Here is an 18,705-nt window from a genome sequence, read left to right as displayed (position 1 = left end):
TCAAGTGGTATATATTTTAATGAATGAATATAATAGCAAACCTATAATGGCTACTTACACACAATCCCCATAAAGTTGTCAGGCTATAAAGAACATGGCAACTTAATTTATCACTCCTGGACGAGGTAAATGAGTGATGCTTAAAGATCTCTTAAAGTTGTTAGAAATTAAAGTTCAATACCAGTGGCGTAGCATGGGGGGTGCAGGGGGGGCCGGCCGCACCGGGCGCAACATCTGGGGGTTAGGGTTAGGGGGCGCAAATTACTTGCCTTGCCCCGGGTGCTGACAACCCACGCTACGCCACTGTTCAATACCCTCTAAGGGTATTCAATACCCAATAAGGGGAACATAAGTTTCCCTCATATAGGCTGGGTTTGGAAAGTAACGTCTAGCTATGTCATTTGCTCTTGGCGCTTGTTTCAGCACTTCCTCCTTTTATACTTTTCTATTTTAACTAGAAAATGACAGAATAATCTGGGTTTCACTTTTTCTTTGTCTTGTTTTCCAAATTGGTATTATAGTTACAGCAGTCACAAAAATCTTGATCAGACACCTGAGTTTTCAAATAAATAGAACACCTGTAATCTTACCACCCCAGGCATCTATTACCACATTTATTATATTATACCTTTACCATTTGTTTGTATGACTGAAATAATTAGTTCAATTTCTATCATTAGGTCTCTTGATGGACTGATAGCGGTCACTCTTAGGAAGTTTGGCTTTCTGCCACCTTGTAAGACCAGTCCTCTAACAATGAATTTGTGTCTATAAAGAATATCTTAGAATATTTATTATCCAATTAACACTTTTCCAATTAAGTAAGAGTCAGGAATAGCTTCCTAAGCTAACCTGTTCTTCCTGTTGTCTGCATATTCTAACATTTTAATTTGCAGCTCAGGAGGGAGTCATACACCTTACCACCAGTTGTCTGTGTAAAAACATTACAGTATTTAGTAGAAAAATATATTGTAGAATTTACTAGCTTAATTAAGCATTATCTGCATTTGTGAACCACATTATTCTGAGGTACCATTTGGGCTAGAGCCCCATTCTGCATGGGAATATTAAAATTTAAGTCGGGGTTCTACAGCAAATCTTTCATGGTTTAATACTAAAGTCAAAAGAAATAGAAAAGCAATCACAGTCTCTGTTTCTTTCAGACAGTCTGGAGGCAGAAACACAAAAAAATGCACTTAGCTTATGTCATTATCTAGCCCTTTAGCATCATTTTAAAAGCTTATAATTAAGAACCATCTTCAGTAGAAGGCAATTCTTTCCAAAAGAACATGTTTTAACTGTATTTTTTTAAACTCAAAGATACCAAACATATTTCTGTCCTTTACGATGTAAAGTACTTGCCAGGCATTTAGACCTCTCATACCAAATAGAATTAAACTTGAAGTACTACACTGAACTACAACAAACTGAGTTTTCCTGTATGCATTTCTAGGTAAGATTCTACCACTTTTATTCGTAATGGGGGAGTGCAACATAAGAGAAAAAACTCTCTATATTACTAGATCTGTTGCTAGATCAAGCAAAACAACTGAATAAAGCACCACTATATTTACTAGTAAAACTGCAGAAATATGCTAGGGGTGCCATATTTTGAAGAGCAAAAAAGAGGACGCTATGACAACTCTCGTTTTAAATACCCCTGCTATATGTAGGCTATAGAAGCTGTGATATATTGCTGGGGGGGGGGGCAGATGAGAGGACGAAAGCAAGACTTCAGGCACCAGTTATGTCTATGTCTCCTCCAGAAAGTATAGCCAGAGACATGTTGGCAAATTTAAAAAATCCACCCGGACAGAAATCGTAACCCTGAAAAAGAGGACATGTGCTGGAAAAAGAAGACACATGGCTAGCCTAAAATATGCCAACTGCTGGGAGGAGGGCAACAGAACTCTCTCCAAAGCAGAAAGCACTACTGGTGGGTCAAATTATTAACTTTCAAAATGCATTTATTTCTCCTAACCCTATTATGTACAAAATACATATATCTGGTTAGCTACCTTGCTTGCAAATTTGCAGTATATCAAACTGTGCAGTAATGTTTAATTTCTACATATTCATATAATTTTGACCATTTATGTAAATGGTATTCACAGAAAAAAGGATTAAATGTATTTCCGGAGTGCTGCTACAAAGCACAATTCATCTATGTTGTAACAGGTACAAAAGACTTAAGACTGGAGTCCAAGAAGCAAGATAGGTCATTGATACAGAAGCACCCTCTAATGGATGCAAAGTGGCCTACATGCTAGAACAACCTACAAAGCTTTATGATCCTGAAGAAAGCTGAAAAGAACGTAAGGAAAAGCTGATCTGCCAGCATGCACCCACTTGAACATGCACAGAATTACTGCTGGAGTGTTCAGTACAAAAAGGGAGAAATAAAGCTAGTGTGTGTTGCACAAAACTAAGCAGTTATTTATAGCCTGTGCCCTTTTCACTTCACGAGAAGCAGAAATCTAATAGGTGAACTTTCCCACATCTCCAGGCTAAAAAGAGCTAGAAAAAGCTCAAACAACTGAAATTCTGCTTCTTACGCAATCATTACAAATACAGGTACCATGTATCTCACTAAGGCACACAACAAGTTATATAATAATATCCCAATATTCTTCCACCACACACAGTCAAGCCCAAACTTTAATGCTTTGGGGAAAGACCATAGCTCAGTGGTAGAAAACATACTTTCCATGTAAAAAGTCCCAGGTTCAACCCCAGCATCTCCAGAGAGGACTGAGAGATACCTACTAGAGAGCCACTACAGGTTGTTATTTTATATTTCTTATTTTTTTTAGTAGCTCCCCTTCCACAAAAATATTAAACTCAAAGTGACTTACAAATATCATCCAAAACAGGTCCATATTGTTATATTGTTATACATCCATATCGTTATATTGGTTTCATAATTTCTGACCTGGAAATATATCGCAAATCAGGATGTGTGTGTGTGCTTGGCAAAAATCACAATGTGGTAAAAACCATGAAGCCAGCCAATGCCTCTTTTTAGCTCCATTCTTATTTCGGACATTGTGAAACTGGCCACAAAAGTCATCTCAATTCTATTATATGCAGATGATGCGGTTCTTCTGTCCCAAACAAAAGTAAGACTGATCAGAGCATTTTCAGGTTATTTTCAGAGAGAACAGCTGGCCGTGAATTACAAGAAAACCAAAGTCATGCTTTTCTTAAGAAACTATAGGGCCCATAGATGGCGCATGGACAACCAGCCAATTGAACAGGTCAAAGTTTTCAAATATCTTGGCCTTATTTTTCCAGTCTACAGGGTCATGGGGAGCACACCAGACATGTGTAAAAGAAAAAGCGTCCCAAAGCACCAAAATTCTGGCATGCTTCTTCTACACAAAAGGTGGTACCATCAGTCCTGGAAGTGTCCCAAGCTAAACCCCTAGCAGAGTTATTATATGGGGCTCAGATTTGGACAGGCGCTCACCTTGGATCTCCGGAAGCTGTCCAATCAAAGTTCTTAAGGCAATTTTTTTCTGTACCACCATGTGTCCCAAATGCATCATTACGCCTAATCTTCCCTTGGTAGAATTATGGATCTGGCGTAAGACACTTAACTTTTGGCTTCACCTAAACTCAAATCCCCCCAGTCTAATATCCCTAGTGATGCAAGATTGTCACAAGATAGATAGATAGATAGATAATACTTTATTCGGCTATAAGCCCACAAGGTAAAACAACAGTGCCTGGTCTAAAATTGTCTATCAAAAACTTCACTCTTGTGGTTTATCACCACAACAGCTACTCATTTTGGGTTTTAGTAAAGCAAACAGTCTAATTTGTGAGTCGAGGACCCGCCACCCGCTTGGGGATAAATAAGACACAAGGACACATGTATTTTAGGTTAATGGGCTAAATGAGGCCACAACTTTATTGGTTGCAGCATGTGAGTGGTATTGGCTTAGGCATTGGATCAGACAATCTATACATGACTCAACCCCATCCAGCAGGAAGTCATTTTAAGGGTTAACGACCAATGGGAAGAGCCTGTTGATGCAAATACAACTGAAAGCTTCCCCCTGACGTCATCAGGGGTCGTGCCATGGCCCTAGCCACCAGCAGGGCATCGGACAGGATCCACGACCGCCGGATTCCTTTAACGGAATACCCAAAATGTGAGGGGTAGGTGATGGCCACGACCTGCCCGCCAACACAGCACACATATTCCAGTGCCTAACCGCCAATACCCAAAATGTTGTGACGGTTTGCTACAAGGTAGGCGAAAAGCCAATTAGCCAAATGGATAAAAATTCCTACCAGGCTCCTTGGACAACCAAGGCAAGCAACCAAGGTCTATAGCAATGTCAACCATAACGATATGACCTAAAGGGAGGGTTGGGCGGGTGACCCGATGAAAATCCGGAGCAAAGTGAGGGCGCCGCGCTGCCGCGGCCACTTAGGGGCGGCTAAACCCAGCCCCCGAGCCAGGCCGATTGGCTGGCGGTGGGGGCGCAGCACGGCAGCCGGAATGGCTGCTGCAGGGGGCTGGGAATGCCCCCCTGCTAACGGGAACCAGCTCCCGCTCACAACCCCTCCCCTGTGGGAGGAGGAGAGGTCTTGTCAGCGGCTAAATGATATCGAGCATCAGAACAACTTGGCTACAAGAAGGAAATTTTGCCCATGATATGACTATTTTCCACCTTCCCATTTCGACTCTCTGGCACCCTATCTGCATAACCTAGCAATCCCAAAATGTAGACACACTTTTACCTTCGCAAAACTTCATGTATTGCCCTCGGCTGCACTTGAGGGATGATTCCTACAGATTCCACATGAAAAATGCTTATGTCCCTGTGGAGATGGCAGTACCGAATCAGTGGCACATGCCCTTCTGGCTTGCACTCTTTATAAAGACTTGAGTAATAAGATTATCACCCCTCTCTTATTGTCCATTCCGGGACGCCCAACCTCTGCCACAGTGTCCTTTCTCCTGGCAGATCAAGAGGAGCAGATGACAGCAAAGGTTGCAAGGTTTTTAGCTGGGGCAATCAGAATAAGGTCCACTATTTGACTGCTGATTCAGGACCCTCAAGTGTGTTCTAATAATCGACTTTTTTTCTGTTCTTTGTATATTGCATTGCTGTTTTGTTGCTATGGCCGATGGCTGATGCAAATAAAGATTCATTCATTCATTCGGACACTGTGATATATCAGTACAATGTTTAGTTTTAACGATGTTGAAAACCAGATATTGCCCAGCCTTACTTACAAAAGTGAACACTGAAGGCAAGTATATAAAAAAGTATAAGACAATTAAAAATGTACAAGTGGTGGATGGAATTCAAAGTAGTGCTAATATGATTGTTCTGTAAGTGCAAGGATTTCGGCTTGCCTTACAGAACAATCTCCCCCCCCCCTTCCCCCTCAATGCACTGTTCTGGAGGTTCTCCTGATCCCCTTCCCCAGAACCAATCGTGTGGGGGGGACAGGAAGTGTGTGAGGGGAGGAAAGGGGGCAAACCCTGTTGTGCTAGCGGGAACTAGCTCCTACTAGCTCAACTATTTAGTTGAATCCAGCCATACACACACACACACACACACACACACACACACACACACACACACCACTCTACCACAAAAGATAAGCAGAAAATTAAGATCCATAGGTCTGGGTAAATAAGCATGTTTTTGCTTGGAAAGTAAAAACAGTGATGGTGCCCGGCATTTCTTCATTGGAAGAGAACCACCACTGAGAAGGCCCGTTCTTTTGTCACCACCCTCTGCACCTGCCTAGGAGGTGCCACACAGAGAAAAGCCTCAGATGAAGAACACAGGGTCTGAGCTGGTTCTTGTGAAGAGAGGTGGTCCTCGAGTTATTGGGCATCTGAGTTACACAAGGCTTTAGAGGTGAAAGCTTTGAAAACTTTACAGGCTCACTTTGAATTGGGCCTGCAGCTAATTGGCAGCCATTGCAGTTGGTCCAGGACTGGTGGTATGTGTTCAGATCATCTTGCCCCAGTGATCAATCTGGCAGCTGTATTCTGTATCAGCAGTTTGCAAACTGTTTTCAAGCACCATGTACCGTATAAAAACATTGCAGTAATCTAACCTAGAGTTTACCAGAGCATAAACATCAGACTGTCCAGATAGGGCTGTAGCTGGTCCACCAGCTAAAGCTACTAGAAGGAACTTGGCACCAATGAATCCTCAAGCCACAATACTTGATCCAGAACTGCCCCAAACTATCCACTTGCTCTTTCAGAAGGAGTATAATAACCCTGTTAAAAACTGGACATATCCCACCCATCCAACCTAGGGAACCACTCTAGATTAAGCTTTAGTTTGTAACTTTAAACAACAGCCTTGCTACATATGCCAAAGGGGATCATGCCCAAGATAAACAGCCTGAGATCCCTTTTTTTTTTTTTTTGGCAAGGGAATGCAAGGATGTATCAGTAAACAACCACAGTCTCAGGTCTTTCGTTTGCAAGGCAGTATATGGACAAATACTGGTAACTAGACCAAAAAGGAAATTCCAAGTTACCCTTGAAAAAAGGAAAACAGAAATTGGAGAGAAGGGGTTCAACTGCTGCTTAGAAAGAGCTGTATTTTAAGAGACATGTGATGGAGATTGCGAAAGTGACAAAATCCATTGCCAAAAATTCAGCTTTGTCTCAACATTGTTCTCTTCACCTGCATGGGAACATCCATTACGTAAACGCAGAGTTTCCACATGTTAAAGCAGCCAAGTCCAGATTGCTTGCATCACAGTTCAAGCTTGATCTCCACACCTCCCATGTGCAAGCCCCACCCTGTTTCTTTGTTCTTTGGCTCTGTAAGCAAATAACATTCAAACAAATGCAGACAAATGTATCCTTTCTGGTATGTGGTCGCTAACCAGTTGCTAAGGACATTTTGGCTTAGTATCAAGATTACTAACAGAACAACTGCAAAGCTTAAGTTTTCAGTTCATCTGGGTAACAAGACACTGAACTTTAAAATGAAAGGACAGGACAGAATTAAGAGAATTGATATATGGTTAAAAGCATAATGAGGGCCGGGGTGTGTGTGAATGAAAGAATAAAATATAGATTCAAGAATCCTTACAAGAGGAGGGGAAATTATAAGATAATAAAATATTTTGCTTTTTTACCACATGACCAAAACCAGATAGATTACCTATTGTCACAGACTGAGCAAATGAGGAAGATGGGTAGTGATGGCCACCCCAGGAGCCTTTCAGAGAGGAGGTGGGGGCGGACAAATTGTAGTTTCAGACAGGTCATACAGAAGAAGAAGAAGAAGAAGGGAGTTGGGAAATATTGAGTGGTGAGGGATAGGAGCGAAGTAACATTGACCCAAGACAGGAGTCAGATATGTTGGAATCTGCAGCAGTCAAGTGACTTGATGTCTTGGGGGGGGTTGCCAGAACTCCCACCCTCTCCAAGACGCAGGCGTTCGATGAGAATCTCTGACCAAAGAGCCCAGAAGGTATCTGCCCTTCACACTCGCAGTAGGCAGCAGGAATCTGATTGACAGGAAGTAAAGGTGAGGGGGTGGAGCTTTACTCTGGGCAACATCAGACTGAGAATAAGCTGGGTTTGCTTGCATTTCATGAGTCCTTAATTGAAATAAAAGAACAGGAAAGCACTCTCTTTCTCTGCGTCCTTGATTTCCTCAGTGGGAGCCAAGAGCCATTGGCAGTACCCTGACATCTATATATGTTAGTTGTACAAGCAACTAGATCTTCCCCAGCATCAAACTAGCCAGCCATAACAAGGAAGAGCTTGAGAGGAACAGACAGAGGGAAGTGCCTCATGAAAGCTCCCACAGAAGCAGTTATTTGCTGGCAGCTCAAGATGGTTTTTTTTGTCTCTGCCAGGTATACTCTGACAGCCCAGAAGTGTAGGGAAGAGGGAAATTACTCAGGCCCAGGTGACTGGGTGAGCAGGCGGGCCGGCCCCCTTCAAATCTCTGTGATAAGTCTTCTTCTTCTGTGTAAAATGAAGCAACCCCTCCCCTGCACCTTGGTTGAGATGGCTTGGGCTCTACATTCCTGGCTTTGCTCTAACCTTTTGTTACTTATATTCCTTAAAATTCCTTTCAGATCCTAACACTGTCTCAGCTGCTAGGTAATCCTAATCATCTGTCTGCAAAGTCCAGTGGGAGGCAGAATTCTTCACCGTGAAAGACAACAACAGCAACAAGCTGGTGGACACCTTGCACAAAGCTAATGCCAATGTGGAATGCGGAAGAAGCAGCTGGCTGCCTATCAAGAGAAGACGGAGGCCCTGCAGCAAGGGATGAGGGCGTGGCGTGCGGCCTTTGGGAGGGGAAGCCTGACTGGGTCGCCAACCAATATGACCGCCATCTTGACGGCACATTTCTCTGAGGTCCCAATATCAGGGTGCCATTTCATTCTGCTCCAAGTGATGGTCTCAGTGGTTCAGGGCTTCCAGTCCAAGCAAAGGAATTCCAAGGCAAGAGTTCAGGATTCGGCTAGTACAATGTTGCTGCTGCACCAGACTGAACCCAGGCCGAGCCTTAAATGGAGCTGCAGCTCTTTCTGGGTTGCTTGCTCTGTTTCAGGGGTCTGGCCTGCTTTAACACGATAGCCGTCTTCAACATGCTTGCACGTGGAAGAGGGAGCAAGCTTGTTTTCTGCTGTTCTAGAGGGTAGAAACCAAACCAACAGATTCAAATGACAAGAAGAAAGACTGTGACTAAACATTAGGAAGAACTTTCTGAGGGTAAGAGCTGCTTGACAGTGCAATGGACTCCCTCAGAAAGTAATAGATTCTCCTTCACTGAAGATTTTAAAGCAGATGTTAAATGACCACCTATCCTGGATGCTTTAGTTGAGATTCTTGCATTGTAGGGAGCTGGAAGTTGGGGTCCCTTCCAACTCTACAATTCTCTTATTCTAACGCTTCCCCATTCCAAAATGCTGTTCCAATGAAGGATTTAGGCTGCTTGGTGGCTGAGTATGCCCCGGGCACACCCTCAAGTCTCAATGGCTTCACTAGGATTTCGAGATAACGCTCAGTTGGCTTTGATGAATGAAACTCTAACAGCCCCAAGAAAAGTAGCAGCTGTGCTTTCTAGGAGAAGGAATTGTGTTCCATTGATCCAACAATGCATTTAACACCGGACTACATGATCCTTTCAGAAGGGCCTACTACCCAAAATCAGCTTCACTATAATAAAAAAGCAAGCCTAAAATACTGAACATTTTAAACTTTAAAACCGGCCCAAGGCTGGCTCTTGCAAAAAGTACAACTCCTCTAGCTTAGACTGAGGGTATCCAAAGTGTAATTTTTCAGCAGCTGTTTGGTGACACGACAGAATGGTGTTCAGGAAGCATGCAGTTTCTTCTTCGAGGAAGCAGTATTAGGCTAAAGAGCTCCTACCATCAAAGTGAAAGCACAATTTACTCAGCACCAAAAGCTGAACTCTTATTTCCCCTGTGCACAATAGAGGCAAAGGGCAGTGCTTTGGAGCTGCTGCACCAATATGCTTTTCTACTGCTGACTGTGTAATTTCAAAGAATGCTTCTTCCTACTAAGGGAGCCATTCAGAAATGCTTCTTCAATTGCTCATGCAGGAGAGTCATGCTCCTTTAATGGATTGTTTTGTTCTTCACAAAACACCATGCTGAAGGTCTACCCAGTGTAGACTGAGAGAAGGGGAGAAACAGAAGGTTAACTTGGTCCACATCACAGTCCACAGCAAAATCCTAAATTTCTCCCTCAGTTGACTTAGGAAGGACAAAGGCGAATATTATTCATCACCTGGAGTTTTCTTCTGTGTCGTAGAAGATACAGGACTATACACACACACACACAGGGATCTAGCTTTTCTTGGTGTGGCTGCATCTCCTAAGAGAATGGAAGCAAGTTTAAATGGAACTGACTTGCTAATCCCTTAGCCGTCAGTACATATTTCACTGAGGACACCACCAACCCACACTTCAGTGCTTGTTGTAACAGTTGGATGGAGGCAACTTTGTGTGATGAAAATTATTAGATGTATGACCCTGGTTTCTTCTCGGTTGTTGTTTCACTTGCAAGATATGCTGTTTAGTAACAACATCCTCCTGACTTGTCATCTTTTTCAAGATTGCAAAACACACCTCTAACATGTGATCTTCTGCTTGATTATGGTAATATGAGACATATTAATTAAAATGTGTTTATGTAATTAAATGGGAGAGGTGCGTTCTACTCAATGTGCATGCAATGTATATAATAAGCAGGCTTGTGTGACAGATTACTCTTTCAGTGTGAAAGTTTGATCCTTATAGGGCACCAGTGGCATCAACGCCTTTTAAGGGAATGCTATGGATGCAAGTAAAGAGCCACAACACCAACACCAACTCTTCTGCAATTTGAAGGTCATCTAAGTCCTTATTGATTATTGTTTGTGAAGCACAAGACTTAGCTTGGGCCCGATTGTTGTTCAACATATTTATAAACAACTTGAATTAAGATACTGAGAGATTGCTGATCAAATTTGCACATGACAACACACTAGAATCAGGATTCAAGCTGACCTTAACAGATTGGAGAACTAGGCCCAAAGTAATGAAATGAATTTCAATAGTGACAAATATCAGGTTCTAAAATTAGGCAGGAAGAAGCAGCTGCAAAAATATAAGATGGGGGACACCTGGATTGCCAGTAGTATATGTGAAAAGTATCTACTGTAGGAGTCTGAGTAGTCCACAAGCTTAATATGAGTCAACAGTGTGATGCAGCAGCTTAAAAAAGCTAATGCTATTCTAGTATAGTGTCCAGATCAAGGGAAGTCTTAATGCCTCTCTATTCTGCTTTGGTTAGACCACATCTGGAATACTGTGTCCAATTCTGGGCACCACAATTTAAGAAGGATGTTGACAAGTTGGTATGTTTAGCCGGGTAAAGAGGAAACTGAGAGGAGATATGATAGCCATCTTCAAATATCACAAGGGCTGTCACATAGGAGATGGAGCAAGCTTGTTTTCTCCTGCTTCAGAGGCAAGGATCAGAACCAACGGATTCAAGTCGTAAGAAAGGAGATTCTGATTAAATATCAGGAAGAACTTTCTGGCAGTAAGAGCTGTTCTACAGTGGAATGAACTCCAGCGAGAGGTGATGGGCTCTGCTTCTTTGGTGGTTTTTAAAGCAGAGGTTGAATGGTCATCTTGTCATATACAGTATAATCTAGTTGAGATTCCTGCACTGATGACTCTTGGGGCACCTTCAACACTACAATTCTATGATTCTAGGAACTTGTGCCAAAATTAAGTTTCACAGGTTGCTCCAGGAAAGTAAGAATCATTAATCACGCAAGTAAGTGAACAACTTAAAATATAAAGTTTGCAATATGGTTCAGCCCACATGGGCATAGCTGCGGGGGGGGGGGGGGCAAGGGGGCAGTTGCCCCCCTAGAGCCAGCCACAAAAAATATTGAAAAGCATTGAAGCACTCAATTAACTGAGGTTCTGCCCCCCACCCCAGCAGAAGCCTGCTCCCCCTAACAAAAATCCTGGCTACGCTTAAGAGGCTTGTTCAAGATTAAACATGTATTCTACAAGGCACACAAACTTTAAGAGAGAGACCCATCCACTGATTAGTGACTTTAATCTTTTACTGCAGCAAGACGCCCATTAACCCAAAAAGTTCAAGAAAATATTGTGCACTCTCAGGAAAATTGTTTCCTTCTGCTCTTTTTAATTTTAATATCAAAGTGTTAAAAACACCAATTATGGCTCATTATTAAAATTGTGAATATACAATTTAATTTTTTTAATATCCTTGGATCACATGAAGAATGGAAAATTTTGGTAGACAAGGGGAAGAGAAACCACATTGACTATTCAAAGAAGGAGGAAAAGCTGAATTTCATGTTTTCACCCAATCCATGGACAGCTTCAAATCTAGACAATATTGTATTACACATAATTGCGTTAATCCTAAGGCATTTTAAGGAGTATTTGAAGTAATACAAGGGAAGTCTGTTTTACTATATTCACAACGAATCTGAAATTACCTGCTCCCTGTTTTGCAGAGTGTTGGCTGAATGACCTCTCTTCCCCCCACCCCCGGGATCTAGAAGGTAAATAATTTTCATACAAATATCTTAATAACATCATGTGACTTTGGTGATACCAGTACTTTCCAAAGATGCACTTAATTATGCTTTGAAAAATGATTAGATGGGCATACTATGGAGTCTTGCAAATAAACAGAATTAAATAACTTCTAAATAAACATTCACAGTTCAAAAGGTAGGAAAGGTTCATAAAAAAATAATAATACACAGCTTTACACAATAGTGCCATCTAGTGTTGAAACATAATATTTTATTCCATTTATTGGATGACCTATTGTCCTTTCATCCTTCCATGTGAGAAATGTATAGATTAAAAAAAAAAAAAAAAATCACCAGGTTTGTTGTATATATGTATCTCTATCCACTTAACTTCTACATACTCCAAGAAAAACCTTTCACTTTTTCCAGGCCTAATTTAGGACTGTCAGTCACAGACAATACTCTTCCTCATTTCTACATGAAATAAAACTGAACGCATTAAAGAATTGAAATAAAACACTAGCGCAGGTTGGGAATATTAGTACAAGGAATAGATCAGACTGCAAATAATTTTTTTAAAAGGTACTCCAAGGCAGCCCATTTGGTTTCCTCTTTTGAGTCTTACGATAACTAAATAACTAAACAGTTTTGTTTCATTTATGTCTCTGCCTTTCCCAACAAAAATCAAGGTGGAACACAAAAGGTTCACAGTTGATTTTCCAGACACATACTTGTTGTGCTTCAGCCAAAGTTGTTGTATCATGTGTTTTCAAAATAAATTCAGATTCTGGACTCAGGCACCCTAGATTTATTTCCTTATACCAGGGACCAGGAACCCCCACTCTAGAGTGGGGTTAAAACTATTTAGCAGTATTTTGTATGCTCTGCTATGAACATGTTCCTCTGTCTCTTTCAAATGTGTGGCCCTAGTTAAGTATGCTGTATTCAGTGGGGGAAATTTATTTTGAAATAGAAGTCCATAACAAAGTTTTTACAGGGCAGAGGTGATAGGTGCAGCCTTATTTACCATCTGCACACCATTTATGTTGAACCTTTTGCTCAGAATTATAATGGCCTAGCTATTGCATTTGATGTTGATATTTTCAGACTATAAACTATTACAAAGTGCATGATGAAAGCTCCAGGATGGTGCCTTATAATATGTGACTACTAGTGTTGTTTGTTCAGCAATAGATAGCTTCTTTGGAGACTAGCGAAGTGGAACAAACCCGTATAATTTATCTAGAGGACATTAAGGGATAGGGGACAGTTTCCAAATGAGACGTTGATGTGGATCCTTCCAGAATAACTAAACTACTAAAAGCTTTGATATCATTACAGAAAAAATAAAATTTACTGTTTTAGGTAGTTGTTGTTGTGCTACATATCTCCCAGTGCACCAACCACTTTATGTTAACCTGATTGCATGCATTCATCTGCTTTTCTTTGCAATAAATATTATATGCTGTGGAAACGGCAGTACAGCGCAATTGTGGAGACCTGGGAGAGGCCACTCCTTTGCACTCTAGCTGGTTTGGAAGAATGTTTGGGAGATGAAAAGCAGCAGGGATGGCTTCCCCCCCCTCAGATGTTTGCCCATCCTGTTTGCTGCCCACATGGAGCTGGCAGTGGCGCTTGCTTCCCCTCTCCTGCCCCCAAGATATTACAGAGAGAGGAAGGAGGGACAGGGATTGCCCCATTCGGCCAGCCAGTTGTTGCCAGCAGTCTCCTGGCAGCAGACACTTTTGTCACCCATTTTGTCGCCTTTTCTGAACATGTGGTGCTGCTAAAGTATGCTCTGTGCGTGTAAGAGAGAGAGACAGCACTTCGGTGGAGACAGATCTGTGCATGCATGTATGCGAGTGAGCTGCTCAGAGAGAAAGAGGGGTGAGCGTGAGAAAACGGAGTGGCCACCTGGTATATTTTTCATGATACTATGTTATTAAGACAGCAACAACATCATATTGTCCTGGTGGGTGTGTGTGTCAATTTTATGCTGTCTCTACAATCAGGATCAGGTAGGACAGGGTTCACTTTCCACAATTATCATGAGGTTTTCAGCGGTGAGGGGACCCCAAAATGTATGCACTAATCATGCCCCACAGAACTCAAAATTCAAAACGTGCCTACTGGTACAAAAAAGTTAGTGAGCCTGTCTTAGACAAGTAGCCTACAAACAATGTACAAATACGGTAACTGTTCCAAAGCACAATCTCTTCATTTTTCTTTTCAACAATTAAAACTAATGCAGAACTTTTCTATATAATATGCACCTACACAATTCTTGTATTATCATATTTGTATTATTGATGCCAGGATATTTATAATCAACACTGCCTGGCAATTGCTCATCAGAACAATTTTCAATACATGTAAAACTGAATACAACTGCCACTGTAATTTCTGCATTTTATTTTCCCCTGACTTCATTATTTGCAGTCTACTCCAACCACCAACCACCCTGCCAGCTTAAAATAAAAAAATTATGTGTGCATCAGGTGAACTGAACTGAACTCCAGACCATGAAATACAATGAAATAACATCTAAGGGACCACAAGACTCTGTTGCTTTTGCTGCAACATAAGCATTTAACTGAAGGTGCCAAGGATTTAACTTGGGACTTCCTGAAGTAACTACCAAAAATCTATACAGGTTAATACAGGTAGCATTATATCTCAAACTGCTGCATCATAATTTGTTTGTGTCAATAGTTATATAATACTCTTCACCTATGGTCACCTATGGTCAGGGGGGGAAAGTACAAGCTTTAAAAAAATTAAACTGAATCAAAAATTTAAAAGAGCATCATGGCACAATACAAAGGGGGAAACTCATCAAATCCATCCTGTAGAAAAACTTGGTGGAAGAGTTAAGTCTTTTATCGTCATCAAAAAGAATGGAGTGAAGTGGTAAGACACATCAGTGGGAAAGAAGTTCTACATACACAAAGCCATCACTGAAAAGGCCCTTCCTTGAACCTTCACATCTCTTACCTCATCTGACCGAAGTACGGACCATCATGAAGGTATCATGGAGTTTAAAGGGGTTGATGCATGGACGTAGCCAGGGTTTTTGTTAAGGGGGGAGCAAGCCTTTCGTTAGTAGGGGCGGAACCTCAGTTACCTATGTACAGTGGTACCTCGGGTTAAGTACTTAATTCGTTCTTAACCTGAAACTGTTCTTAACCTGAAGCACCACTTTAGCTAATGGGGCCTCCTGCTGCTGCCGTAGCACGATTTCTGTTCTCATCCTGAAGCAACGTTCTTAACCCAAGGTACTATTTCTGGGTTAGCAGAGTCTGTAACCTGAAGCGTATGCAACCCGAGGTACCACTGTATTTTTATTACAGTTAGCTATGTATTTTTATCCCTGCCCACCCCCTTGGCTATGCCCATGGGTGGATGTGAAAGTAAGCTTCCCTTATGATCCCTTATGGACTTCTAGTTTAGATTGTAACTCTTCTTCAAATCACTTTCATTTCAGTCTCCGCATTATGCATACGAGCACATCAAGTCTGTGGAGACATGTCTTATTTTGTCAATCTGTGAATCCAGACAGTACTGAATGACCGAATACAAGAGTTTTCAGTGCAAAAGCTTGGTCTCTCGCCCTCTGCTCTTAGGCCAAAACTACGGCCCTCTGGCCAAGGCCTGCCCCACCAGGAGTCCCAAAGACTCTCAGGAAAGATACAGAAGGGGGGAGTTATTGGAATAAGGCTAACAAACATACTTTTGTCAAATAAGGAATGCCCCAGAGGAATATTAATGGAAAGAAAAAGTATGTTTTGTAAGCATACAAAATTGGATTTGGCTTCTTGCCAGTAAAAGTCCCCCCCCTTTCTTTTTGGTCTACAAGTATATAAAAAAATCTGCACAACACCATCTTTGAACAACAGAGCCAGATGTTAAAGACAAATGCATAGGAATTAATTTTTAGTTAGTAAAAATGTACTTAAGACGTTTTTGCTTAACAATTTTTTACCTAGAAGGCAATTTTCACATTGCTTAGCCATAATGCAAAGTTTAGAGTTACGCCAGTTTAGAGTCAAGAAGTATGCACACACTGCTGCTGCATGTTTTAAAAGAGTAGCATCTAGTTAAGTAATATGCTTATTAAATACTACTGCTCTACTACCTGTTATAATGTGTGTAAAAGTGTACTTAATGCAAAGCTGATTGCCAGATATTTATATTAGAACATGTCATCCATAATGAAATGCAAATATAAATTAAAAATTTCATAAATTACCTATTTTTTAATACTTTAGCCACTATATTAGAAGAAAAATTATGCAGTAACAATTGTGGGTATCCCTCCCACCCAAAAAACTTTTTTGAAATCTTGGTATGATTTCCCTCACCTCCCCCCCCCCCCAACATATGCAATTTAGTAATCGGGTATAATTTTACATCAAATACAATAAATGAAGAATTTCCTACTAAAACATATGAAGACTCAGACACTTTTGTAACATACTAATGTTTCAAAAAAGTATATCTCATATCAAATGCTTTTCCTTTCTGTGTTACTAATCAATTGTTATATTATGATGTACTTCTGAAAGAGTGGCAAAATAAAACATTTAACGAAGTAGGTGGCTTATGAGTAGTATCCATCACTTTTCTAAAACCTGGGTATCTCAGAACTGTGAAAATTAGGTTTCTATTAGCATCTAGATTCTTTGTGGATATCACTGGCAGTTATATTTGCAGCTTTGAAGTTTCCTCTAGGTCTGTCATTTGGTGAGGCTGCTGATGGGCGCCTGGGGTGCTTTGTCCTCTGGGATGCTATTTGGCTTTAATTCATCTTTGATTATAACCAATTTATGCATTTTATCTGTTTTATATAAACATCAAAGGGAGCAGAGATACCTACTCTGCAATCCCCATTACAGACAAAGGAGGTGAGTAAGTGATCTTAGGTACTTTTAGTGTGAATCTCTAGGCTCACCTTTACTGTCCTCAAAAGTAGACTTGCTTACAGAATTATCATTGTATTATATGCATGGCAATGTTTCAGACTTTACAAATATTTTCAAAGCAGACATATTAACTTTGTACATAATTTTACTTGTAACAACTAATCACTACCCATCCAAACTGTTCTTCTACAAATTAGATTCCAGTAAGCTTAAAAACTGAAGATTTAATTGACTAGAAATGAGCAGGAAGTTTTTTGTATGAATCTGGGGTGACTAAAAAAACTAATTTGGGGGTATAAATGTCATGACTTGCATTTTTGAAGTACAGAAAGTATTGGTTTAAAGTGTAGATATATTTTCTATTCTGTTTGATTGAAGAAGGTTCTGGAAACTTCTCTCTGTGTTACAATCTAGAACAAGGGTCAGCAACCTTTTTTCAGCCATGGGCCTGTCCACCGTCCCTCAGACCATGTGGTGGGCCAACTATATTTTTTTGGGAGGGGAAAATGAACAAATTTGTATGCCCCACAAATACCCCAGAGATGCATTTTAAATAAAAGCATACATTCTACTCATGTAAAAACACGCTGATTCCTGGACCATCCGGGGGCCGGATTGAGAAGGCGATTGGGCCACATCCGGCCCCTGGGCCTTCGGTTGCCTAACCCTGAGCTAGCACTTTCTAGCTGGTGCAAGCTGAAACCTTTTTTTGCTGACAAGTTTCCTCTATGCTGAGAGCAAGTGTTCTTTTGGTTTAAGCTGGTTCAAACTGGTCCTGTTAGGACTTCTGGTGCTTGCCGCCATGGTGAACAGCAGCTCCCACGATAGTGGAAGACAGTTAAGTGCAGCCAATTAAGGATAATTTGAGAGTAATTATCCTTGCAGCAACGCCCCCCTCCCCCCCCAGGGTCGGGGGTGAATTTACACTCGTAGATCGTCCAATGCCTGCCTCCCATTCCCACAGAATGCGGGGGACAGGAAATGCTGAGTGCACAGCACTGCACATATCGGAAACTCTCCAACGCAGCCACCACGAGCAGAGGTTCTTCTGTTTTTTAAGATGGATCTGACTTTGGACTTAAAAAACAGGCATGTTCTGGATGAAGGAGACAAGATGCCACTTAGTGCCAAGGTCTCAATCTGGAGAGTGGTACCTCAGATTACAGACGCTTCAGGTTACGCAATTTCAGGTTGCGCACTGTGCTGAACCTGGAAGTACCGGAACAGGTTACTTCCAGGTTTCAGCGCTTGCGCATGCGCAGAAGCGCTGAATTGCAACCCGTGTGTGCGCAGACGCGGTGCTGCGGGTTGCAAACGGTGCGGGTTGCAAATGTGCCTCCCGCACGGATCATGTTCGCAACCCAAGGTTCCAATGTATACCGTATTTTTCCGTCTATAAGATGCCCCCATTTATAAAACACCCCCTATTTTGGGGGCTCAGATTTTAAAAAATGGGGCGAGATGTACCCATGTATAAGATGCCCCCTAATTTTTGACATTATTTTTTAGGGGGGAAACCTACTTATACACGGAAAAATACGGTAAACTCCTCTTGCAAATTAGTGGATATGGAATAGATAAATACGAACAAAAGTCATCACATCAGTGGCTGTTAAAGTACAGGATCAAGACTGGAACTGTATTATTTGGATTAAATAAGAGGATTGGAGCAGGACGAAGGAACATTATCTCCTAAATTAGAACATGGCAAGTCACTCAAATATGTTTAA

At 41.3% G+C, this 18,705-nt stretch overlaps 1 protein-coding gene across 12 annotated transcripts in view; it reads right to left on the bottom strand.

The window, feature by feature from the left end:
- The window catches only part of WDPCP (WD repeat containing planar cell polarity effector), a 195,272-nt gene that overhangs the window by 146,820 nt on the left and 29,747 nt on the right, over positions 1 to 18,705 (bottom strand). The window contains exon 1 of one of the 12 annotated variants that reach the window (XM_083606496.1): positions 15,048 to 15,067. The exons of the other annotated variants lie outside the window; for them this stretch is intronic. Within the exon in view, the coding sequence (XP_083462622.1) occupies positions 15,048 to 15,052 (5 nt within the window). The 5' untranslated portion in view covers positions 15,053 to 15,067. Of the gene's footprint in view, positions 1 to 15,047; positions 15,068 to 18,705 lie in introns of those variants that run through there. 12 annotated transcript variants of the gene reach the window in all.

Source organism: Podarcis filfolensis (assembly GCF_964270895.1).
Source record: "Podarcis filfolensis genome assembly, chromosome: 3".
NCBI classification, from domain to species: domain Eukaryota; kingdom Metazoa; phylum Chordata; class Lepidosauria; order Squamata; family Lacertidae; genus Podarcis; species Podarcis filfolensis.
Note: the sequence above shows the minus strand (reverse complement) of the source record. Positions and strands in the feature narration are given on the sequence as shown.